The sequence below is a fragment of the Carcharhinus amblyrhynchos genome, unplaced genomic scaffold, assembly GCF_965287045.1.
Source record: "Carcharhinus amblyrhynchos unplaced genomic scaffold, sCarAmb.v2.hapA chromosome_186, whole genome shotgun sequence".
Classification (NCBI taxonomy): domain Eukaryota; kingdom Metazoa; phylum Chordata; class Chondrichthyes; order Carcharhiniformes; family Carcharhinidae; genus Carcharhinus; species Carcharhinus amblyrhynchos.
This window is the reverse complement of record NW_027649926.1, coordinates 53,951-80,131: the sequence shown is the minus strand read 5'-3', so window position 1 is coordinate 80,131 and position 26,181 is coordinate 53,951. Positions and strand designations below refer to the sequence as shown.

Here is a 26,181-nt window from a genome sequence, read left to right as displayed (position 1 = left end):
CTTGTAAGAGCTATCCATTAGTCCCACTCCCCCTGCTGGTTTCTCAAAGCCCTGTCATTTGTTACACCAAGTATTTATTGATTCTATTTAGAAGGTTATTCCTGGCTCCCGCCAGCCTTTCAGGCAGCACATTCCAAACCAGAACATCCAAAAGTTTCTCATCTTGCCCCCAATTCATTCCCAATCACCTTCAGTTTGTGTCCCTCTGGTCACTGACCCTCTGTCACTGGAAACAGTTTCTCCTTATTTACTTTTATGAAAGCCATTCAGGATTTGGACCTCAGTCCATCTCCAAGGAGTGAATGTGAAACTGAATTCCATTTCTCATCCCCATCATTCTCCCAAACTATCCCTTTATAGTAAGTAGTCTCACAACACCAGGTTAAAGTCCAACAGGTTTATTTGGGCAGGGGGGTGGGGGCTTTCAGGTACAGGTTTATTTGGTAGCATGAGCTTTCGAAGCTACCAAATAAACCTGTTGGACCTTAACGTGGTGTTGTGAGACTACTTACTGCGCCTATCCCAGTCCAATGCCGGCAACTCCACATTTTCCCTTTATATGCAGATCCAGCCATGAATTCTGGAGTCTCTCAGGTCTGTGAGGTGTCCCGTTCATGTCCAGTGAAATAAAGATCAGGGGGTTTGGTCTGTAGGGATGAAGTACATGTCCATCAGTCTGTGGAGTTCAGTTCTGGGGTTATGTTTTGTCTAGATTTCAGGTATATGGGCCGTGAGCTATGCATTTATGAAGCCTGTAGGATATGAATCAACGGGTATGAGGGATATGGGTCATTGGAATATGGTCCCTGATACTGACCTATGGGTTACGAGTTTACAGAGCTATACAGAGAAGGCCTCCTGAGTGTGAAGGTTCATGGGTCTGTTGTGTAGGCGTAGAGTTGTAAGTGTCTGAGCTGTGGGATATGGATCCATGGAATGGAAATGGGTGTGGTAGATATCAGTCAGCTATGGATGCTTGGAGCATGGTGCCTTTGAGGAGACAGGCTCATATCTATGAGGCTAAGATACTTTCAGCTCAACTTTAGGCTGCAGGAAACCACATTGTTTGGAATGGACACCAGAAGAAACAATCCAGAAAATACATAAAATTATCTCACTGTTTTCGAAGATGTTCCTCGCTGAGTCAATAACCCTTAAAAAGAGAAACAAAAGACAGTTAATTACCTGTCATATCTAAGCTTCCAGTTAAATACATGCTGGTGTCATTTATAGTTTAGAGAGTTATCTTTATGTTGAGTTCCAACCACATCATCCATTCAAACAAAGAACGATGCAGCACAGGAACAGGCCCCTTAGCCCTCCAAGCCTGTGCCAATCTCGATGTCTTCTCTAGACCAACCTTCTCTTCCCTGTTCATGCGCCATCCAGATAAAGCTTAAATGTGGCTAATGTATCTGACTTAACCACCTCACTTGGCAGTGCATTCCAGGCCCACACCACCCTCTGCGTAAAAAACAGACCCCCAAAACACCACTGAACCCTTCCCCCCCCCTTATCTTGAACTTGTGCCCCCTTGTAATTGTCATTTCTGCCCCTGGGAAAAAGCTTCCAACTGTTCATCCTATCTATGCACCTCATAATTTTATAAACTTCTATCAGTTCCCACTCACCCGGCTCCTTTGGTTAACAGACTGGTGGTATGTGGGTAAATGCAGGACTTGTTCAGTACACAGCAAGGTGAAGCAAACAAGGCCATGAACGAACCCTCCTGCTTTTAGGCTATTATTGTGGGATGAGCATTGGCCGCAGTTGAAGAATTCCCTGGTATCTTTCGCTTGTCAAGAACACTCACCAGAACCACAAATGAGGGCCTTTAGTTAAACCTCTCATTCTGAGGTTAGCACCTCTGACAATGCAGCACTCTTAACTGTCCTAGCTAACCAGGGAGCTGCTGGGGAGAGGGATATGGGCCTGAATTTGAGAAGAGATGGTAAAGGAAAGGGTGGAGTGCAGGGTGTGGGAGCACTGTGGGTCTGATCCAAAGTGGGTGGAGACTGGCAGATCTGATGCTGGGATGGGGGACTGATCCTGCGGGAGAAGAGTGTGCAGAGGAGATGGGGAGGGGGCTGTGGGTCTGATCTCACAACAAGCCGCGCCCATTCAGTTTTCCCCTAATTCATGCTTTTCACTACAGTTCACGGCTTACCTTCCTCAAATAATTTTGATCCATCACAGTTCCAAGCATGGTACTGAATTACCAGCTCAGAAAAGCGGTCACCACAGACTGGGCACTCCATGCTCCTCTTACACTGTCATCCTGATGGCTCTCCACTGCTAACTGTGAATAGGAAGAGATGGGTGCAAGGGTTATTCTGCTTCTAGATCTTTTTCTGGCCAGTGAAGCTATGTCTGGTCACTGGATCTCTGTTCTGTCCACTGGATCTCTGTTGCCCAAATTGCTCTGATTTCTTCTTTCCAATGAATCCCTTACTTTTAGATGCCTCCTTGTTTAGTGAATGTTGTTCCACACCCAATGATTCACTCTTTGATCTCACTTCCCAGCGGATCTTTCTTTGATCTCTCAGCCCAGTGGATTTCTCTCTGGTCAGTTCCTAATAGATCCCTCTCTAGAGTATCTGATTGTGAATCTCTCTGAAGTGGCTCTCTCTCTGTTTTCTCCTTGACAGTGGATTTCTTTGTTCTATCTCTTCCTGACAGTGCAACTCTGTCTTTATTCTGTCTCTCTGTCAGTAGATCTCCCCTTCTCGCTCAGACAGTGAATCTTTGACTCCCTGATCTGCCTCTCTCTGACAGTGTATATCCCTCTCTATCTGTTGTCTCTGACAGTGGATCTCTCTGTTCTGTCTCTTTGGCAGTGGGCCTCTCTCTGTCTGACAATGGATCTCTCCCTCTCCCCTCTCTCTGACAGTAGATCTCATGTCTTTCTGTCCTGTTTCTCTCTGACAGCGGATCTCTCTCTGTAACAGTGGAACTCTCTTTTGTCTCTGACAGTGGATCCCTCTGTTGGCTCTCTCTGACAGTGGATCCCTCTGTTGGCTCTCTCTGACAGTGGATATATATCTCTATCTCGTCTCTCCCTGACAATGGATCTCTCTCGCTCTGACAGTGGCTCTCTCTTTGTTGTGCCTGACACGGATCTCTCTCTGGTAGTGGAATACTCTCTGTCCTGTCTCTCTGACAGTAGATCTCTTCTCTTTCTCAGTTCTGTTTCTTTCTCTGCTCACTCACCTGATGAAGGCGCAGCTTGTGTTACCAAATAACCTGTGAGACTTTAACCGGGTGTGGTGAGACTTCTTAAATCTCTCTGTGAGAGCGGAACTCTCTCTCGCTCTGTTCTTTCTCTCTGACAGAGGAACTTCTCTCTCTCTCTCTGTTCCTCTCTCTGACAGAGGAACTCTCTCTCTCTCTGTTCTGTCTCTCTGACAGAGGAACTCTCTCTCTCTCTGTTCTGTCTCTGTGACAGAGGAACTCTCTCTCTCTCTCTGACAGAAGAACTTTTTCTCACTCTCTGTTCTGTCTCTCTGACCGTGGAACTCTCTCTCACTATCTCCTGTTTTAGTTTCACTGTGCTGTTCCCAAGGAAGCTCCTCCCATAATCAGTTATGCATTTTCCTGGGCTAACGTGTGTACTTCTCGCTTCCTCTTGATGGCCTAACTAAAGTGGATTGTGAGTTACAGCTACATTGTGCAATCAGTTTGCAGTGGTGTATTGCTGTGAAGCTTTTGGAGCTGTGATGTAGCTTCTGGCATTCAGAGAGAAGAATATTTGAGGCCAACCATAAAGCACAAATCTTGGAGAAGAGGTAGGAATAATTTTCAAATGTTTACATGTTCACTTGCATTATGTTGCAGCTTCAATCTTTTGATCCAACAGTCAGGAGACTGATTTCCAACATCACCCTCACACTGATCATTATTAGGTCCAAGATGTAAGAGGGAGCAGACTCGAGTGTCACACTCCCTTCTCCAGTGCATCCTGTAGTCGAGGAATATGTTATGGGACAATCATAACTAACATTGGATGGACTCTGAGTGATAGAAAATAACTTTCCCATCTTGTTTAGAGTTTTATTGCAGAAAGAACTGCAAGTTTGTCCTTCAATTTCAGCAAACAGATTGCGTTTCTGTAGAACAGTTGTTTCACTGAATAAATCCAGAGGGAGCAGCAGTCATGCTTACAAGATTTGTAAGGGCTGAATCGGATTAGATAGTTGGGTGGTTCTTATCCCAGAAAATAGTGGGCCAGGGATCTTACGCAGTGAATGCTGATTCCTTGTATTCCCTGAACAAGGCACTCTGCCTGTTCCTGGCTGGACTGGTGACCGGGAAGAGTGAGTATCCTATAACAGGGCTAGCGTTATCTCCTGGATAGTTTTGATTGCTTAAGGAGGTCAGGGAAGAATTTTCCAGTTTCTACCCCTCGAATTGGCCTGAGTTTTATTATATCCACTTTATGCCTCTTTCATTTGCCCTGTTTGATTCTGGGCGAAGGAAGAGAAATAGTGGATGTACATTTTGTGATGAATAAGGAACCACAATGTGGGACAGACTGGAGAACCAGGAGATTTTTTCCATATGTCCAAGGAAAGGTATATCCCTCCATGTTGGGAGGGACTGGCTTGTCAGTGTACTCAGATATTGTTGTATAGTTTATTCACCCTCTATATATGTCTATCTTCTCCATATTAGGGAGGATTTGTCATCTGTAACTTCATTATTCAGTACTTAGCAGGCTGCTGGCCCAGATAGTGCAGCACATATTGGATTACCATCACTCCACGAGATCTTTACTGTAGGTGAACTTTGGAAAATCTGTTTTAAGATGATCTGAGTATGTTACCTGGAATGGTGACATTCTGATCAGATAGGTTCTTGTACGTCAAATGTGATGATGTGAATGGCTGTGAAGTGATTTGCCTCCTGTCGGGAGGATAATCTGGTAATATTTTAAATCCTGGTTCGTAAATGAAGAATTGCCACAGTAAGAAATCAAAGCAGAGCTGTAATGTGAAACAGGATTCTAGCCAGACTCTCACCTTCAGGAACCCTGTCCTTCCTCTGACAGATTAAACACTGAGCCTAAAGGCTGTAGTGAGCAGGTAATGTTGTAGCCAGCCTAAAAGTTAAACACCCTGATTCCTCATCCAATATGATTGTTCCCCAGAGGAATCCCCCTTCTCAGCAGGGACCATGGGATCTCCACACATTTGCTGCCCAACACCCACCACCCCCTCAACCCCCACAGTTTCCCCTCGTACTCGCCCATCTCCCCAACCATTCACCCATTTCCTCCACCCTCTCAGCACATCTGGTCTCAACACACAGTGTAAGTAATCACTCATTCACATGTATGCACAGACATTCCTGGAAATCGTTGGGACCATGGTCATAGAGCACATGGTTACGTAATTCTGACAGCTGCTATTTGATAGGATAAAGGGCAGCAGTATTTACCCAACACAAGAGAGCCACACTGCAACATCGCTGGTGTTTGTTAATGGCCACGCTCAGACTACTGCAGACAAACAGAGTTGTTATAATCTCTGTGGCCATTTTCTCATCCACTAAAACTGATATTTGTATGTGACAGGATGTGCACTCCAACAGCACCAACTGCCCTCCAGAAAAAGGAGGAGGTGGAAAAGTTAGTAAGTAAAAGCCAAGAGGCTAAATCATTTGCTTACTGTCCATACAGTAAGTTCCCAGTTGGCGCTGCTTTGTTGACTGAGGATGGAAAGGTCTTCACAGGTAAGCAAACTGTTCCTCACTTTCTTCTCAATACACTTCATGTCGAGATCACTGAATTTTAACTCAGAGTCATTGGTGAGGAAGACCCTGATTTGACTGACAATTTGCACACCAGTTAAACTGGTAAAAGGAAACTGCCTGGAACCATCTGAGATCGAGTTTGAGACCAGATCCTGCACTGTTCTCATTGGTTCCCTCCCATATCCTATTCCTGATCACCATCAGGCCTGTCCCAGCTCCCTGCGACACACAGAAATTACCATGTAGAAGCAGGCTGTTCAACCTAAACACTCTGTATCGTTCTTTACCCTCCATACAGCAGTATTATAAGCCTAAAAGCTGAATTTAATACCACTGACTCATAGACTATAAGTAACTCTTAAAAATCAAAGGATTCAGCTTACAAATTGTGCAATGCTATTTTTACAAACAAATCAATTTGGATTAACTGTTGATTTATAACTGTTTGATTTATTCTGGTCGCCTCATTACAAGAAGGATGTGGAAGCTATTGAAAGGGTGAAGAGGAGATTTACAAGGATGTTGCCTGGATTGGGTGGCATGCCTTATGAGGATAGGTTGAGGGAGCTCGGTCTTTTCTCCCTGGAGAGACGAAGGATGAGGAGGTGACCTGATAGGGGTTTATAAGATGTTAAGAGGTATAGATTGGGTGGATTCTCAGAGGCTATTTCCCAGGGCTGAAATGGTCACTACGAGAGGACACAGGTTTAAGGTGCTGGGGAGTAGGTACAGAGGAGATGTCAGGGGTAAGGTTTTCACTCAGAGGGTGGTGGGTGAGTGGAATCGGCTGCCGTCGGTGGAGGTGAACTTGTTGGGGTCTTTTAAAAGACTTCTGGATGAGTACATGGGATTTAATGAGATTGAGGGTTATAGATAGGCATGGTAGGTATGGATATGATCAGCGCAACTTGTGGGCCAAAGGGCCTGTTTGTGCTGTAGTGTTCTATGTTCTATAAACCTTATTATTTAATCTCTATCAGGTCAAAATTCTTTACAAAAATATTATTGTCCCATTTGAGTTCAACAAGTTTCAATGGCCAACGTCCTGCACTCCAAAGATCATCCCACCCAAAATTTAGACAGCCTATTTTACAGTCAGACACTCAGGGTAGTTGTCCAAGGTAAACAGAACCCCCCCACCCCCCCACCCCCCCACTTCCAGAAGCTAATGAAGGTTTGGGGGGGGAGGGAACAAACACCTGATTTAGGACACTTTACAAAGCTGGAGTGGCCGACAGATCAGACACACTGCCACCAGGGTTGGGGTGGGGGGGATCCCTCATGAGGCAGTTAAACAACAGTTTACACATCTTTAACCTTAGCTTCGAGGACTCCCCGTGATTGCTGCTTCGAAACATTTACCTGCGGGATTGCTAAAACTGACAGAACCACTATATACTGTACCCCAAAGTTAAAAACCTCTTTCACATCATGCTTTGTGCCCTCACTTACAGCAGAATAAACTCCAACAAGAACTGAGTTTCATATTATGGTTACTTTCAAAACAACCTTGGCTAGCAAACAAAGACAGGGGCAGGGTAACAGTGGGACATAGCAAATCAACACTGAATAGCTAACTAAAACTGCCTGCCAGTGTCAAAATAACCTGCAAAATATATCACAAAATAGCAACCAGCACACACTGAGGTTTCTACCAGGCTGTGATCAGCTTCAGAGAGGAACACAGACCTCCCCCCACACTAAATCACTGCTAACCCTGCTGCTCCAACACACAGTAAGACAGTCCCACCCCACACTGAATCACTGCTAACCCTGCTGCTTTACAGGTTCCAATAAAACATTTCCCAATTGCTCAGCAACAATCTTTCACCAACAGCTCAAACTTCCACTGCTCACAATACCAATAGCTGACACAGCAGACTCTGTGCCAAGTTCATCACTAACAGGAGAAAAACATTTCTGTTATAAAGAAAAATATAACACAGGAACAGCCCTTTGGCTTTCCAAGGCTATGCCCATCATGATACCTGCCTAAACTAAAACCGTATGCACTTATGGGATCCGTATCCTTCCATTCCCATCCTATTCCTGTATTTGTCCAGTTGACCCTTAAATGCTGCTATCATACCGGCTCCCACCACCTCTCCAGGCAGTGCTTTCCAGACATTCACCATCCTCCATGTAAAAAACTTACCCCCACATCTCCTCTAAACTTTTCCCCTTGCACCTTAAAGCTATGTCCCCTGATACTTGACTTTTCTACCCTAGGAAAGAGTTTCTGACTATCTACCCTGTCCATGCCACTCATAATCTTGTAGACTTCTATCAGGTCACCCCTCAAACTCCATCATTCCAGTGAGAAAAAACCAAGTTTCTCCAACCTCTCATAGCTAATATCCTCCATACCAGGCAACATCCTGGTAAATCTTTCCTGTACCCTCTCCAAAGCCTCCACATCCTTCTGGTAGTGTGGCAACCAGAATTGAACACTATATTCCAAGTATGGCCTAACTAAGGTTCTATAAAGCTGCAACATGACTTGTCAATTTTTATTCTCAACGCCCCGGCCAATCAGGAAAGCATGCCGTCTGAATTTTTTTGTCTACCTTCTCCACTTGCATTGTCACTTTCAATGATTGGTGAACATACAAGTCCAGATTTCTCTGCTTGTCAATACTCCTAAGAGTACCAGTTAACTGTGTACTAAGTGCATTAGTTGGGCATCCCTCCTGCTCCGTACCTGTCTGAACTCAGGCTCAGTCTGCACAGTCTGTCCCAATTGTGTTATCACAACAGAAGCAGTGGTAAAAGCTACTAGTGACACAGTCCCATTTGGAAAGTGAGGGTTTGGATTGAGCCAGCGAATCCAGTTACTCTTGTTGCAAAGTGCCTGGGAATGAACGCGAGGGCAGGATCAGTGAATGCTATGAAGCCCCTAACAGCTATTGGTCTTACTGTCAGCTTGTCTGAAGTCTGCCATTTAAAGTTTATTTATTGGTTACAAGTAAGGCTTACATTAACACTGCAATGAAGTTACTGTGAAACTCCCTTAGTTGCCACACTCCAGTCCCTGTTCAGGTCAATGCACCTAACCAGCATGTCTTTGGACTGTGGGAGGAAAGCAGAGTACCCAGAGGAAACCCACGCAGACACGTGGAGAACATGCAGACTCCACACAGACAGTTATCCAAGATCAGAATCGAACCTGGGTCCCTGGTGCTGTGAGGCAGCAGCTCTAACCACTGTGCCACCTAGAGAAGAGGGGGAAATATAATTTAGAGAGACAGAGAGAGAGAGAGTGAGCTGCAGCTTCTGAATAATTTGACTTATTCCATTTCTTCCTCTTCAGGTTGCAATATTGAAAATTCGTCTTTTCCATTGGGAATCTGTGCTGAAAGGACTGCTATTCACAAGGCTATCTCAGAAGGTGCCAAAAATTTCAAGGCAATAGCTATTTCTAGGTACAGATGCTGCTATGCTGTGGTATTTTGTTAGAAACCTGGCAAGCTAGACACTCACAATGTCAAAATCAAGACTTTGGGCAGGATTTTCCAGCCACACTCACCCCAAGACCAGAAAATCGCAAAGTTAATGGACTTGTGCATGGTCCATGTCCCGTCAGCAACGATTTCCGTGGCGGGTCATAGAGATTTACAGCATGGAAACAGGCCCTTCGGCCCAACTTGTCCATGCCGCTCTTTTTTTAAACCCCTAAGCTAATGGAATGGTTTGATAGAGCAGACGCAGCATGGATTCATTAAGGGGAAGTCGTGTTTGACGAATTTATTGGAATTCTATGAGGATGTGACGAGTGCGGTAGACAGAGGGGAACCGGTGGATGTAGCGTTCCTCGATTTTCAAAAGGCGTTTGATAAGGTGCCTCACAAAAGGTTGCTTCAGAATGTTAGGGGGCATGGAGTTGGGGGTAAGGTGTTAGCGTGGATAGGGGATTGGCTGTCAAATAGGAGGCAGAGAGTGGGTGTCAATGGGTGCTATTCTGATTGGCGGTTGGTGACTAGTGGAGTGCCCCAGGGATCGGTGCTGGGGCCTCAACTGTTTACCATTTATATAGATGATCTGAAGGAGGGGGCTGAGTGTAGGGTGTTGAAATTTGCTGATGACATGAAGATGAGTGGAAAAGCAAATTGCGTGGAGGGTGTGGAAAGTCTGCAGAGAGATCTGGATAGGCTGAGCGAGTGGGCAACGACCTGGCAGATGGAGTATAATGTTAGCAACTGTGAGGTTATCCACTTTGGCAGAAATAATAGTAGAAGGGATTACTATTTAAAGGGCGAAAAGCTGCAGCATGCTACGGTGCAGAGGGACCTGGGGGTCCTTGTGCATGAGTCGCAAAAACCCAGTCTGCAGGTGCAGCAGGTGATCAAGAAGGCGAATGGGATGCTGGCCTTTATAGCGAGGGGAATAGAATATAAAAGCAGAGAGGTCTTGCTGCAACTGTACAGGGCACTGGTGAGGCCACAGCTAAGAACATAAGAACATAAGAAATAGGAACAGGAGTCGGCCATCTAGCCCTTCGAACCTGCCCCGCCATTCAATAAGATCATGGCTGATCTGAAGTGGATCAGTTCCACTTTCCCACTTTCTCCCCATAACCCTTAATTCCCCTGTCTATCAGAAACCTATTTACCTGTGACTTAAGTATATTTAGCGAGGTAGCCTCCACCACTTCAACAGGCAGAGAATTCCAGAGACTCACCACCCTTTGAGTGAAGAAGTTCCTCCTCAACTCTGATCTAAACTGTCCCCCCCTTATCTTGAGGCTGTGCCCTCTAGTCCTGCTATCCTTTCTAAGCGGGAAGAATCTCTCTACCTCTACCCTATCCATCACTTTCATTATCTTATACGTCTCTATAAGATCCCCCCTCATCCTTCTAAACTCCAACGAGTACAGACCCAGTGTATTTAGTCTCACTTCATAGTCCAACCCCCTCATCTCCGGTATCAGCCTAGTGAACCTCCTCTGCACTCCCTCCAAGGCCAAAATATCCTTGCGCAAGTGCGGCGACCAAAATTGCACACAGTACTCCAGCTGCAGCTCGAAGGGCTAGATGGCCTACTCCTGCTCCTATTTCTTATGTTCTTATGTTCTAATCCCAATTGCCCACATTTAGTCCATATCCCTCTATACCTATCGTACCCATGTAACTATCTAAATGTTTTTTAAAAGACAAAATTGTACCCGCCTCTACTACTATCTCTGGCAGTTTGTTCCAGTCACTTACCACCCTCTGTGTGAAAAAATTGCTCCCTTTTGTATCTCTCCCCTCTCACCTTAAATTTATGCCCTCTAGTTTTAGACTCTCCTACCTTTGGGAAAAGATATTGACTATCTAGTTGATGTACGCCCAGCATTATTTTATAGACCTCTATAAGATCACCTCTCAGCCTCCTACGTCCCAGGGAAAAAAGACCCAGTCTATTCAGCCTTTCCTTAAATCTCAAAGCCAGCAGCATCCTAATAAATCTTTTCTGCACTCTCTCTAGTTTAATAATGTTCTTTCTATGTTCCACCCTTTGTGTCTCGTATCTAGCTCATTCTCTCCTGTGATCGCACACCTGACCGTCACATAGAGAGTTTAAACCCAGGGGCTGGACTCAGCCTCCGATTCACCTTCTCCTTACCTCTTCAATCTCATCCAAACCCATCAATCTGGATTTTGTTCCTTAACGTCATCTCACAAAATCACTCGTTGCAGCTGCCCCAGGAGTCTGGTTCAGAAACTATAGCACCAAGTAGGCCAATAGGACAGTTTTGATAAAGTATTTCACACACAGGGTGGTCTCTGCACAGGCAGCTGAAAGTGAGGGGAAGTGACAAGGGAGAACTGGAGAAATGTCAGAGGGAATGGATTGTTGAATGTGTGGAACAGCTCATAGAAGCACCATGTTTAACATTCTGTGACCTCCCTGAATTTGCTGCTCAAACTGACATGAGAGATGGGGATAGTTATTGCAGAAATTAAACGTTGTGATGTAGCAGCTAACATATTAGCCTGGACAAAAGAGTGGCTGGCACAAAGCAAAGAGTATGCCTAAATGTGTGTGTTTCTGATTGCCACAGTGTGACAAGTGGACCTCAACCTTTTCCAGTCTTTTACATCAATGATTTAGAGTAGGGCAAGAAAGGCTAACAGGAAGCACTGTTTTAAAATTAGCTGTTGCCCCTTTAGGACAGAAATTTAGGAAATTCTTTGCTGTGTGACTTTGAACTCTGTGCCTCTGAAGGTGCGGGTCACTGAATATTCTCAAGGCAGAGTTAAAGAACAAAGAATAACGAAATTACAGCACAGGAACAGCCCTTCGGCCCTCCAAGCCTGCACCGGCTATGCTGCCCGACTGAACTAAAACCCCCTACCCTTCCGGGGACCATTCCCTCTATTCCCATCCTATTCATGGATTTGCCCCTTAAAACTCACAATCGTATCTGCTTCCACTACTTCCCCCAAGCACCCACCACCTCTGTATAAAAAACTTGTCTCGTACCTTGCCCCTCGCACCTTAAACTTGTGCCCTCTATAATTGACTCTTCCACCCTGGGACAAAGCTTCTGACTATCCACTCTGTCCATGCCTCTCATAATCTCGTAGACTTCCATCAGGTCTCCCCTCAACCTCCGTCATTCCAGTGAGAACAAACCAAGTTTCTCCAACCTCTCCTCATAGCTAATGTCCTCCGTACCAGGCAACATCCTGGGAAATCTTTCCTGTACCCTCTCCAAAGCTTCCACATCTTTCTGGCAGTGTGGCAACCAGAATTGAACACGATATTCCAAGTGCAGCCTCACTAAGGTTCTATAAAGCTGCAATATGACTTGCCAATTTATAAACTCAGTGCCCCGGCCGATGAAGGCAAACATGCTGAATGACTTCTTGACTACGTTCTCCACCTGCATTGCCACTTTCAGTGACCTGTGTACCTGTACACTCAGATCCCTCTGCCTATCAATATTCTAATTCCATTTACTGTACATTTCCTATCTGTATTAGACCTTCCAAAATGCATTACCTCATACTTGTCCAGATTAAACTCCATCTGCCATCTCTCTGCCCAAGTCTCCAACTGATCTATATCCTGCTGTATCCTCTGATGGTCCTCATCGCTATCTGCAAATCCACCAATCTTTGTGACGTCAGCAAATTTACTAATCAATCCAGTTACATTTTCCTCCAGATCATTTATATATATTACAAACAGCAAAGGTCCCAGCACTGATCCCTGAGGAACACTACTCACAGCCCTCCATTCAGAAACACACCCTTCCACTGCTCCCTCTGCCTTTTATGACTGAGCCAGTTCTGTATCCACCTTGCCTGCTCACCTCTGATCCCATGCAACTTCACCTTCTGCACCAGTCTGCTATGAGGGACTTTGTCAAAGGCCTTACCGAAGTCCATGTAGACAATCTCCACTGCCCTACTCTCATCAATCAGCTTTGTCACTCCCTCAGAAACTTGGTCATGTTACTGAGACGTGATATTCCTGTCACAAAACCATGTTGTCTCCACTAATACATCCACTTATTTTCAAGTGGGAGTAAATCCTGTCTCAAAGAATCCTCTCCAATAATTTCCCTCCCACTGTTGTAAGGCTCATCAGCCTGTAATGACCTGGATTAGTCTTGCTACCCTTCTTAAACAAAGAACAACATTGGCTATTCTCCAATCCTCTGGGACCTCCCCTGTAGCCAGTGAGGATACAAAGATATCTCTCAATTTCCTCCCTTGCCTCTCTCAGTATTCTGGGGTATATCCCATCAGGCCCTGGGGACTTGTCTACCTTAATGTTTCTCAAGAAGCCCAATACCTTCTCCTTTTTGATCTCAACATGACTCAAACTATGTACATATCCTTACCCAGATTCATCATCCACCAAGTCCTTCTCCTTGGTGAACACTGACACAAAGCACACATTTATTACCTCACCCAATTCCCCTGGCTCCATGCATAGATTCCCTCCCCTGTCCTTGAGTGGGCCAACCTCTCCATGTCTACCCTCTTGCTCTTTATATAAGTGTAAAAAGCCTTGGGATTTTCTTTAATTCTGCCGGCTAATGATTTTTTGTGACTCCTTTTAGCCCTCCTTACTCCTTGCTTAAGTTTCTTTCCACTTTCCTTCTATTCCACACTTGCTTCATGTGTTCCCAGCCTCCTAACCTTGACAAATGCTTGCTTTTTCCCTTTGACCAGGCTCACAATATCTCTCGTTATCCAAGGTTCCCAAAACTTGCCATACTTATCCTTCATCCTTACAGGAATGTGCAACTCCTGAATCCCTATCAACTTACACTTGAAATTCTCCCACATGCCAGATGTTGATTTTACCTCAAACATCTGACCCCAATCTACATTCTTCAGTTCCTGCCTAATGTTGTAATTAGCCTTCCCCCAATTTAGCACCTTAACTTGGAGACTATACTTTAGATTTATTCCCCTGCCTAACAAGAATCGAAACTTATTGGGGTAGATGGGCATGTGGAATTGGAAACACAAACACATCAACAATGATCTTGTTGAATGGTAGAGGAAGCTCCATATGTTTGTACAGTCCAAGGGAATTCTGTAAAGTGGGATGGGGATATACGATGTAGCTCCACTGACACTCTGGATTAACTGGAACTGTACAGAATTTCAATCAATCAGTTCTGGGGAGTGTAGTTGCACTGTCTCTGGATGATTAATGTAGAAACCTGAAAAAACACGTGAAAGAGTTCAGATTCCACTAAGAGAACTGTGGGACATGGTGTTTAATTCTAAATCTGCACATTCTATTCTCTTGCAGCAATAAATCAGATAACTTCATAGTTCCATGTGGCGCGTGCAGACAAGTCATGGTTGAGGTGAGGATGTTTTTTTAAATCTAACTCCATGGTCTTTAATTCAATCAATAATTTTACTTAAAATGCAACCATTTTTTGTATAGCTGGAGCAAGTCAGTGCGATGGAAGGGACTGCTTCAGATCAGCCTGGGGCTCGGGGGTGAGATCAGCCTGGGGCTCGGGGGTGAGATCAGCCTGGGGCTCGGGGGTGAGATCAGCCTGGGGCTCGGGGGTGAGATCAGCCTGGGGCTCGGGGGTGAGATCAGCCTGGGGCTCGGGGGTGAGATCAGCCTGGGGCTCGGGGGTGAGATCAGCCCGGGCTCGGGGGTGAGACCAGCCTGGGTTTTGGGGTTCGGGTGTGAGGTCAGTCTGGGTTTCGGGGTTCGGGAGTGAGATTAGAGACTACTGCTTCTGCAGGATGAGCGGTTTGGGACTGACAGTACTTTTTTCTAATTACCAAAACAAACCTGTTTCTTCCCTCATTGTCTCTCACTACAGTTTGGAACTAAGTGGGAAGTCCACTTGACAAAACCAGACAAGTCGTACAAGACTATGACAGTTGGAGAACTCATGCCAATGTCCTTTGGACCCAGTGACCTGACAACAAACTAGTGGACACTGCGTTATGTGATAGCGTGTGGAATTGTTGAGGACAGGAAGTTTTCGCCTCATGGTGATAATCAAGAGCTTTACATTGTCTACGTTGACACTATTTGTAATTTTCTAATGAATTTGAGTAGCTGCAGAATTTCTGCAGGGAACGATGGCATATTTCTGAATTTGATAGCTGATGTGACTTCTGAACTCAAACATCAACTTGTGGTACATTTAGAAAATGTGAAAATAAAACTAATTCATTCAAAATAATGAAGATATTAAACTAAAGACAGACAGGGTTTGAGTAGAACAAGACATGAGAATAAGGTTGAAGTGGAGGAGTTTCACCCTTTGCAGTTGTCCAGCAGGTTTGTGGTTCTTACAGACTGTGTGTATGTGAGAAAGTGGTGACTACAGGGTGGATGAGCACACTGACCATGGCACCTTGATGCAGGCAGCCATTCAAGCCGGATGGAAGTTAATACAAATGTAGTGGTAATTGGGAATAATTGGGGTGGCACAGTGGTTAGCACTGCTGCCTCACAGCACCAGGGCCCTGTGTTCGATTCCGGGCTTGGGTCACTGTCCATGTGGAGTTTGCACATTCTCCCCGTGTCTGCATGGGTTTCCTCCCACAGTCCAGTGATGTGCAGGTTAGGTGCATTGGCTGTGCTAAATTGCCCTTAGTGTCAGGACTAGCAGAGTAAATACATGGGATTATGGGGCTAGGGCCTGGGTGGGATTGTGGTCAGTGCAGACTCAGTGGGCTGACTGGCCTGGTTTTACACTGTAGGATTCAATGCTGTATGAATTTTTTAACAATTGTTCATGGGACAATCCCTTGAAACGCTGCAATCCGAGGTGTAGATACACCCACAGTGCTGTTAGGGTGTTCCAGGATTGTGACCCAGCAACAGTGAAGGAACAGCCGATATATTTCCAAATCAGGATGGTGTATGGTTTGGAGGGGAACTTGTAGCTGATTATATTTTCCCATGGCTCTGTTGCTCTTGTCCTAGGTGATAGAGAGCACAGGTCTGGAACCTGCTGTTGAAAGGGCCTTCGGTAAATTGCTGCAAAGCAGGTATACGGTGCTGCCACTGTACATCAGGGATGGAGGCAGCAAATGATGAAGCCAATCATTGGGGTGCTGCTTTTCCTGGATTTTGTCAAGCTTCCTGAATGTTGTTGGACATAATTCGTTCAGGCAAATGGAGAGTATTCAGTCACATTCCTTACCTGTGCCTTAGAGATGGTGCACAGGCTTCAGGGAGTCAGAAGATGAGCCTCTGGCCTACTGTTGTTGCCACAGTATTTATGTGGCTAGTGCAGTTCAGCTTCTGGTCAGTGGTAACCCCAGGTTGTTGATAATGGAGGAATCAGTGTTAGTAATGCCACTAAATATCAAGGGGTGATGGTTAAAATCAGAGAATCAATCATACAGCACAGAAGAGGCCTTTTGGCCCATCAAGTCCATACTGACACATTAGAAACACCTGAATTCCCACCTAATCCCATCTGCCAGCACTTGGACTATAGCGCTGAATGTTATGACGTACCAAGTGTTCATCCAGGTACATGTTAAAGGATGTGAGGCATCCCGCCTCCACCACCCTCCCAGGCAGCACATTCGGGGTAAAGTTTTTCCTCATGTCCTCCCTAAACCACCTTGAACCTATGTTCCCCTTGTGACTGACCCTCCAACTAAGAGGAACAGCTGCTCCTTATCCACTTGGCCCATATCTCTCGTAATCTAGAACACCTCAATCAGGTTGCCCTCTCAGTTTTCTCCACACCAACGAAACCACTCCCGAGCCTATCCAACCTTTCTTCATAACTTAAATATTCCACCCCAGGCAGCATCCTGGTGAATCTCCTCTGCACCCCCTCCAGTGCATTCACATCCTTCCTATAACGTGGTGACCAAAACTGCAGGTACTACCCTAGCTGTGGCCTCAGCAAAGTTCTATACAACTCCATCATGACATCTCTGCTTTTGTAATCTAGACCCCGATTGATAAAGGTGTGTGCTATGTGCTTTTGCACCACCGTATTAACCTGCCCTTCTGTTCCAGCAGCCCCTCCCCCTGTGACAATGACCCCTACCCCCATGCCAGTGACCCCTCCCTGTGCCAGCAACCCCTCCCCCATGCCAGTGACCCCTACCCCGTGTGGGTAACGTGTGGGATTGTTCAGGACAGGAAGTTTTCTCCTCATGGTGATAATCAGGAGCTTTACATTGTCTACGTTAACACTATTTGTAATTTTCTCCCCCTGCATCAGTGACCCCTTCCCTGCGCCAGCGACCCCTTCCCCGCACCAGTGACCCCTTCCCCGTGCCAGTGACCCCTTCCCCGTGCCACTGACCCCTTCCCCGTGCCACTGACCCCTTCCCCGTGTCAGCGAGCTCTCCTCCACACCAGTGACCCCTCATTAGTGAATCTCCTCATCACCAATGTAGTAATACAGCAAACGTCAGCCTCCCATCACCAACACTTTTATTGTGCACCAAAGAGAAAAGTTGTGCCCAGAGTTTACAGTCAGATACTCTTCACCTCAGGACCTATAACTTGGGTCTGGATAAAGCAACAGGCCTACATACCCCTGCTGACTACTTCCCATTGGGCAAGTCTCTGCTCACTCAGTAAGGAAACTCATACTCTACAAAACTCATGCGTAGATTTTTTGATGATTCCACGTGGCCATCATAACAGATTGGCTGACAGAAAACACAGAGTAGACATAAATTTGTTTTAGGTTGGCAAGACATGACAAGTGTAGAGGGAGCTTTACTCTGTATCTAACCCTGTGCTGTACCTGTCCTGGGAGTGTTTGATGGGGGGACAGTGTAGAGGGAGCTTTACTCTGTATCTAACCCCGTGCTGTACCTGTCCTGGGAGTGTTTGATGGGGGGACAGTGTAGAGGGAGCTTTACTCTGTATCTAACCCTGTGCTGTACCTGTCCTGGGAGTGTTTGATGGGGACAGTGTAGAGGGAGCTTTACTCTGTATCTAACCCCGTGCTGTACCTGTCCTGGGAGTGTTTGATGGGGGGACAGTGTAGAGGGAGCTATACTCTGTATCTAACCCCGTGCTGTACCTGTCCTGGGAGTGTTTGATGGGGGGACAGTGTAGAGGGAGCTTTACTCTGTATCTAACCCCGTGCTGTACCTGTCCTGGGAGTGTTTGATGGGGGGACAGTGTAGAGGGAGCTTTACTCTGTATCTAACCCCGTGCTGTACCTGTCCTGGAGTGCTTGCTGGGATACATTGTACACAGTTAAGAATATCTCAAATTGTACACATAGTGGGTAGCAGCTAAATAAAAGTTTGGTCAATGTTCTGTAGCCTGAGATGAAGGGGCCTCCATTTGGTACCAGGTTGGATAGGCCAACAAGTAAATGTACTGGAAGAGATCACAATACTACCATTTTACACAAAATCAGCAATATTTTCATCATGGTTACACTGTTTTGTGTACTTATAGCCTCATGGTTCAAATTTACTGACGATAAACCTGTCAAAACAAAACACACAAGCGATCGAGTACACAACAGTCCAAGGATCTGTGTTCAGCTGGTGACAACATGAACTTAATCTGTTTTACACCACAAGCACATCTTAGCAAGGGGAGGAAATGGACCCAAAGACTTTGAAGAAGTTTTCATTGACTTGACTCAAGATAATTGACTATTCAGAAAAACAGGCCAAATGGATAGATAAAATCACACCCCATCAATCCCACTGTTGGGGCTAGTGTTCTTTTCCTATCAAAGCAGAAAGAAACCAGACATAAGGAATCCATGACCCAAACCAGGATAGTGTTTGAGTTTTCATCCTGGGTATCTTTTCTGTTTTAGCTGCTGGCCTATTTCCCGGTCTCTCACACTGAGTTATTCTCTCTTTGTCGCTCTCACTGCCCCAGGCTATATCCAATTTCTTCAGGCTCTGAAAAGGGAAATCCTGTTTGACAAATGGAGTTTTCTGATGATTAACTAGTAGGGTAGATTATAGGGAGCCAGTAGATATCTACTTGGATTTCCAAAAGGCATTTAATAAGGTGCCACACAAAAGGTTAATACACAAGATAAGAACTCATGGAATTGGGAGTGATATGTTAGCATGAATTTGTTAATATACAGGAAGCAAAAGGGAAGGAATAAAGAGGAGGAATAAATGGGGTAATTTCAAGTTGGCAGGCAGTGAATAGCACAGTGCTGTGGTCTCAACTATTTACAATTTATATTAATAATTTAGACAAAAAGAGAGAGAATAATGGATCTAAGTTTCCTAATGATACAAAACTGACTGGGAATCCAAGCTCTGAGGAGGACACAAAAAGGCTGCAAAGCGATACGTGGAGAAGTGTAAGGTTACTCACTTTGGTAGTAAAAGTTAAGTCACATTGAAACTTGCAGAATACTGGAAGGCCTGGATAGAATGGATGTGGAGAAGATAGAACCCATAGAATTCTTCAGTGCAGAAGGAGGCCATTTGGCCCATCGAGTCTGCACCAACCACAATCCACCCAAGCCCAATCCCCATAACCCCATGCATTTATCCTCTCTTGTTCCCCTGACACAAAAGGGCAATTTAGCATGGCTAATCCACATAACCATCTTTGGACTGTGGGAGGAAACCCACGCAGAAACGGGGAGAACGTGCAGAGTCCACACAGACAGTGGCGCAAGCTGGGAATTGAACCCAGGTCCCTGGCATTGTGAGGCAGCAATGCTAACCACTGTGCCACCGTGCCATCTCCATTAGTAGGGGAGATTAGGAGCCAAGGGCACAGCCTCAGATTAAAGGGATGACCTTTTAGAATCCTTTTAGATAAGGAGGAATAAGGAGGAACCCAGTCTAACACTGGCATTTCCACATCATGGAATTTCTTCAGCCTTCACCCTTCTTCAGAGGGTGGTGAATCTGTGGAATTAGTTGCCATAGCAGGCTGTGGAGGCCAGGTCATTGAGTGTTTTTAAGATGGAGATAGATAGGTTCTTGATTGGTAAGGGGATCAAAGGTTATGGGGAAAAGGCAGGAGAATGGGATTGAGAAACATATCAGCCATGACCGAATGGTGGAGCAGAATCGATGGGCTGAATGGCCTAATGGCCTAATTCTGCTCCTATATCTTATGGCCCATATTCTCTGGAGTTTAGAAGAATAAGAGGTGATTGCATTGAAACATACAAGATTTTAAAAGGACTTGACAGGGTAAAACACAAAGTTCTCTCCCCCTGACTGGAGAATCTAAAACAAAGGGCACAGACTCAAAAGAAAGGATTATCATTTCATACTGAAATGAGGAGAAATGTCTTCAGTTAGCCCTGAATATTTAAAATTCTCTCCCTCAGAAGGCTGTGGTGCTTCATTGTTGAATTTATTTAAGGTTGAGATAGTCAGGTTTTTAATCTCAGTGAATCAAATGATAAATTGTAAAGAGGAACTGAAACCTTAGGTGGGCCCCGATGGTGTTGGATGATGCCCTGAGATTGGGGGAAGTAGAGTCAGTGGAGAGTAAATGAAGCAGGAGTTGAAATTAGGGAGAGGCGAACCCCCATTTCCCAGTCTTCCTCAGAGTTGGGGTGGGAGCGGAGAGTTGGAGAAATGTGAAGACAAACCCAGCAACTTTACTGGGGAAGGTTCCAGAAATAATAATTGAAGACAAAATTAATAAATATTTGTGTAAAGTGCAGGTTAAGAAAACCGACAATGCAAATTGTGCTTAACTGACACCCGGGGGGGGGGGAGACACACCCGGTTTGGGGGGGGGTGAAGTTGATGTTTTGTCCCCCCCCCGGAGGCCGGTTCCCGCCCCGGGGTCACTCCCGCATCGCCCGCTTCCCCATTGGGAAAGGCCCCGGGCTCCGGGCCCTCGCCTCCCGGCCCCGCTCGGCGGAGCTGACGCTTCCCCGGATTTTCTCCAGGTGGCGGTGCCCCCCCCCGCTCCCCCTCGCCCCCCGGTCTCTCACTCACCGCTTCTCCACCTCCCAAAATGGCAGCAACGGCGAACTGGATCACGGCGGATGCCAACTCTCCCGGGCCGGATCCCGGCGGCTGCCAACTCTCCCGGGCCGGATCCCGGCGGCTGCCAACTCTCCCGGGCCGGATCCCGGCGGCTGCCAACTCTCCCGGGCCGGATCCCGGCGGCTGCCAACTCTCCCGGGCCGGATCACGGCGGATGCCAACTCTCCCGGGCCGGATCCCGGCGGCTGCCAACTCTCCCGGGCCGGATCACGGCGGATGCCAACTCTCCCGGGCCGGATCCCGGCGGGTGCCAACTCTCCCGGGCTGGCCTGGAGTCTCCGAGAATTAAATAAGGCTGCAGCGACCTGCAAACAACCAGCCCCACAGCAAACATCGGCTTTACTTTCTCATTCTCTTCGAAAATTTTCCTTTATCAAATAGAAAAATATTAAAAACGAGGAAATTTGAATGATTGTATGATAGGATTCTTTGGCCAACAGTCAAACATCATCCAGTTAAACAGAAGATAGGGGAGGCCATTCGGCCCTTCGAACCTGCTCCATCATTCATTGGATCATGGCTGATCATCCAACTCAGTAGCCTAATCCTGCTTTCTTCCCATAACCTTTGATCCCATTTGCTCCCGTGCTATAGTCAGCCACCTCTTGAACACATTCAATGTTTTGGCATCAACTACTTCCTGTAATAATGAATTCCAGGGGCTCACCACTCTTTGGGTGAAGAAATGTCTCCCCATCTCCGTCCTAAAGAGTCTATCCTGAATCCTCAGGCTGTGACCCCTGGTTCTGTCCTCCCTCCACCATCAGGAACATCCTCCCTGTATCTACTCTGTCTAGTCCTGTTAGAATTTTATAAGTCTCTATACATCAGTCCTGCCATCCCCGGAATCAGCCTGGTAAACTTTCACTGCGCTCCCTCGACAGCAAGGACATTCTTCTTCAGAGAAAAAGAGACCAAAATTGCACAAAATAATCTAGGTGTGGCCTCACCAAGGTCCTGCGTAATTGCAACAACACATCCCTGCTCCTGTACTCGAAACCTCTCGCAATGAAGGCCAACATGGCATTTGCCTTCTTTACTGCCTGCTGTACCTGCATGCTTACCTTCAGTGACTGGTGCACAAGGACACCCAGGTCCCGCTGCACACGCCCCTCTCCCAATTTACAACCATCCAGGTAATAATCTGCCACCTTGTTTTTGCTTCCAAAGTGAATAACCTCACGTTCATCCAAATTATACTGCATCTGCCATTGATTAGTCCATTCACCCAACCCACCCAGATCATTCTGAAGGATCTCTGTATCCTCGTCACAGTTCACCCTCCCACCCAACTTGATATCATCTGCAAACTTTGAGATGTTACATTTTGTTCCCTCATTCAAATCATTGATATATATTGTGAATAGCTGGGGTCCCAGCACTGATTCCTGTGGCACCTCACTAGTTACTGCCTGCCAATTTAAAATGCACCTATTAATTCCTACTCTTTGTTTCCTCTCTGCCAACCAGTTTTCTAACCATCTCAATACATTTCTCCATTCCCATGCGCTTTATTCTTGCACGATAATCTCTTGTGCTGGACTTTGTCAAGTGATTTCTGAAAGTCCAAATATATCACATCGACTGGTTCCCCCTTGTCAACTCTACTAGTTATATCTTCAAAGAATTCCAACAGATTTGCCAAGCATCATAAATCCATGCTGACTCTGTCTGATCCTGCCACTGCTTTCTAAATGCTCTGCTATAAAGTCTTTGATAATGGATTTGAGAATTTTCTCCACTATCGATGTTAAGTTTACTGGTCTATAATTCCCTGTTTCTTTCTCTGTCTCCCTTTTTGAATATTGGAGTGATATTCGCTCCCCTCCAATCTGCAGGGACTGTTCCAGAGTCTATAGAATCCTGGAAGATGACCACCAATGCATCCACTATTTCTACAGCCACTTCTTTAAGTACTCTGAGATGTAGATTTTCAGGCCCTGGGGATTTATCCACCTTCAAGCCCATCAATTTTCCTGGCACCATTTCTCTATTAATATTGATCTCCTTCAGTTCTTCCCTCTCACTAAATCTTACATTCTCCAGCATTTCTGGCATTTGATTTGCATCCTCTTTTGTGAAGACAGAACAAAAGTGTGTATTCAATTCTTCGTCCCCATTGTACATTCTCTTGTTTCTGTCTGTAGGGAACCTATGCTACACTAACCTCTTTCTCTTGACATATCTATAGAAACTCTGAGGGCCCTATTTTATTATTTTAATTCTAAGTGCTAGACAGACATGAAACTAGGAATGTTTCAGATACGACTTTTAGACCTGTTGTCAGGCGCATTCTGCCTGCAAAAATATCAGCAATTCCAAATCGCACTACACAAACCTGTGGCCGGGGCTTTACACGCCCAAAATTCTGCAGCACCAATCGGTTCCTCTAACTGCGCGTGCACAGGAAAAAAAGATAGAATAACGCTACCCTGCCACATCACTCCTGGACCAGATAATGCCTCCTTCTGGCCCCCACAGACATTGCACCGCCCTCACAACATTACTGACCCCCTTATCCACACATCCCCGCCCCACCCAATCTGATTGCGGGCCCCTCCCCCACCAATGATCTCAGGCAGAGTGGCAGCAGAACCCTCCCTCCCCTCTGATCTCAAGCAGAGAATTGTCAGATGCTAGGCACCGATACCTCACTAACTGGAGCGCTGGAATTGGACTTTTATAGAGCATGTCTGTTTCACGCCGATTCTGGATGGGCGAAACGGTGGTAAAGGGGTATTGCTGGTAAAGTTGGGTGTCTAGCCCATTAAGTCAATTTAAATGCATGCAAATGGTTTCCCAGGACAGGTACAGCATGGGGTTAGATACAGAGTAAAGCTCCCTCTACACTGTCCCCCCATCAAACACTCCCAGGACAGGGACAGCACAGGGTTAGATACAGAGTAAAGCTCCCTCTACACTGTCCCCCCATCAAACACTCCCAGGACAGGTACAGCATGGGGTTAGATACAGAGTAAAGCTCCCTCTACACTGTCCCCCCATCAAACACTCCCAGGACAGGTACAGCACGGGATTAGTAGAGTAAAGCTTATGCTTTAAAGCTTGTGCCCCAAGATATGTAGTTTAGGGAGATTAGCGGGTTAAATATGGGGGATTACAGAGTTAGAGACAGAAAGTCACTGCAGACTCGATGGACTGAATGGCCTCCTTCTGCACTGTAAGAATTCTATGATTCATAGAAACTAGAAGCAGGAGTAGGCCATTTGGCCCTTCGAGCCTGCTCCACCATTCATTTTGTTCATCAACTTCAATATCCTGATCCACCCTTCCTCCCATATCCCTTTAGCCCCAAGAGCTATATCTGATTTCTTCTTAAAATCAGACAATATTTTTGTCTCAACTACTTTCTGTGGTAGTGAATTCCACATATTCACCAGTCTCTGTGTGAAGAACTTTCTCCTCATCTCAGTTCTAAAATATTTACCCCTTATCCTCAAATTATGACCCCCGACTTCTGGACTCTCCCACCTCTGAGAACATTTTTTCTGAATCTATCCTATCTAACCCTGTTAGAATTTTATAAGTTTCTATGAGATTCCCTCTCAGTCTTCTAAACTCCAGTGAATATAATCCCAATAGACTTCGTCTCTCCTCATATGACAGACCTGCCATCCCAGGAATCAGCCTGGTAAACCTTCACTGTACTTCCTCTACAGCAAGGACATCCTTCCTCAGATAAGGACACAGAAACTGCAGACAATACTCTAGGTGTGGACTCAGCAATGACTTTGCAGCAAAACATCCTTATCCCTACACTCAAATCCTCTCGCTATGAAGGCCAACATACCATTTGCCTTCTTTACTACTTGTTGTACCTGTGTGCTTACTTGCAGCAACTAATACATGAGGACACCAAGGTGCTAAGAGTTCACCTCTCTCAATTTACACTCATTCAAGTCTTCCTATTATTGTTATCAAAGTGGATAACCTCACATTTATCCACATTATACTGCATCTGCCATGCACATACCCACACACTCAGCCTGTCCAAATCACACTGAAGCATCTCTCCATCCTCCTCACAGCTCATCCTCCCACCCAACTTTATGTCATCTGCAAATTTAGAGATAATATATTCAGTTCCCTCTTCCAAATCATTAATATATAATGTGAACAGTTAGGGTCCGAGCACAGATCCCTGCAGAACCTCACTAGTCACTGACTGCCCATCAGAAAAAGACCCATTTATGCCAACTCTTTGCTTCCTATCTGCTAACCAGCTTTCTATCCATCTCTACACATTACCTGCAATCCCACGTGCTTTAACTTTACAGAGTAGTCTGTTATGTGAGACTTTGTCGAAAGCCTTCTGAAAGTCTAAATAAACCACATCTACTGGTTTTCCTCAGTGAATTCTATTAGTTACATCCTCAAAGAATTCCAGTAGATTCATCAAGCATCATTTCCCTTTTGTAAATCCATTCTAATTTTGTCTGATTATACCACTGCCTTCCAAATGCTGAGCTATGAAATCCTTGACGCTAGCAATTTCCTCAGTACAGACGACATTAGGCTCACTGGTCTATAGTTCCCCAGTTTCTCTCTACCTCCCTGTTTGAATAGCAGGCTCACATTAGCTACCCTCCAATCTGTAGGAGGCAGCCCAGAGTCCAAAGAATTTTGGAAAATATCTACCAATGAATCTACTATTTCCAAGGCCACTTCCTTAAGTGGGGGTGTTTAAGAGATCCGTGGATAGGTTTATGGATGGAAAGGGATTGGTTTAGGTTAGAGGGTCATTGTTTTTTAACTGGTCGGCGCAACATCGTGGGCCGAAGGGCCTGTTCTGCGCTGTAATGTTCTATGTTCTATGTTCTACTAATGCTGATTTCCTCCAGTTTCTCATGAAAACAAGTTTCTCTCAGCACGTCTGGTACATCATTCATGTCTTTCTCTGTGAAGATTGAAGCAAAGAACAAATTTAATTCCTCGGCCATTTCTTTATTCCCTGTTACGTATGCTCCCGTTTCTGACTGTAAGGCACTAC

At 45.6% G+C, this 26,181-nt stretch overlaps 2 protein-coding genes across 2 annotated transcripts in view; one reads left to right on the top strand and one right to left on the bottom strand.

Moving 5' to 3' along the window:
• Window positions 1–26,181, bottom strand: part of LOC145338815 (uncharacterized) — a 61,087-nt gene that overhangs the window by 30,552 nt on the left and 4,354 nt on the right. Inside the window, exons 2-5 of the mRNA XM_080183226.1 lie at window positions 23,512–23,566; window positions 21,336–21,527; window positions 21,123–21,305; window positions 1,119–1,153 (exon numbers count right to left, since the gene is read on the bottom strand). Coding sequence (XP_080039352.1) covers window positions 1,119–1,153; window positions 21,123–21,305; window positions 21,336–21,527; window positions 23,512–23,566 — 465 coding nt within the window. The remainder of the gene's footprint in view (window positions 1–1,118; window positions 1,154–21,122; window positions 21,306–21,335; window positions 21,528–23,511; window positions 23,567–26,181) is intronic.
• On the top strand, window positions 3,229–15,613 carry LOC145338814 (cytidine deaminase-like). Its single transcript, XM_080183225.1, has 5 exons — window positions 3,229–3,785; window positions 5,573–5,730; window positions 9,062–9,173; window positions 14,512–14,569; window positions 15,047–15,613. Exons 2-5 carry the CDS (start codon window positions 5,574–5,576, stop codon window positions 15,158–15,160), a joined length of 441 nt encoding a protein of 146 aa, XP_080039351.1. The 5' UTR covers window positions 3,229–3,785; window position 5,573; the 3' UTR covers window positions 15,161–15,613.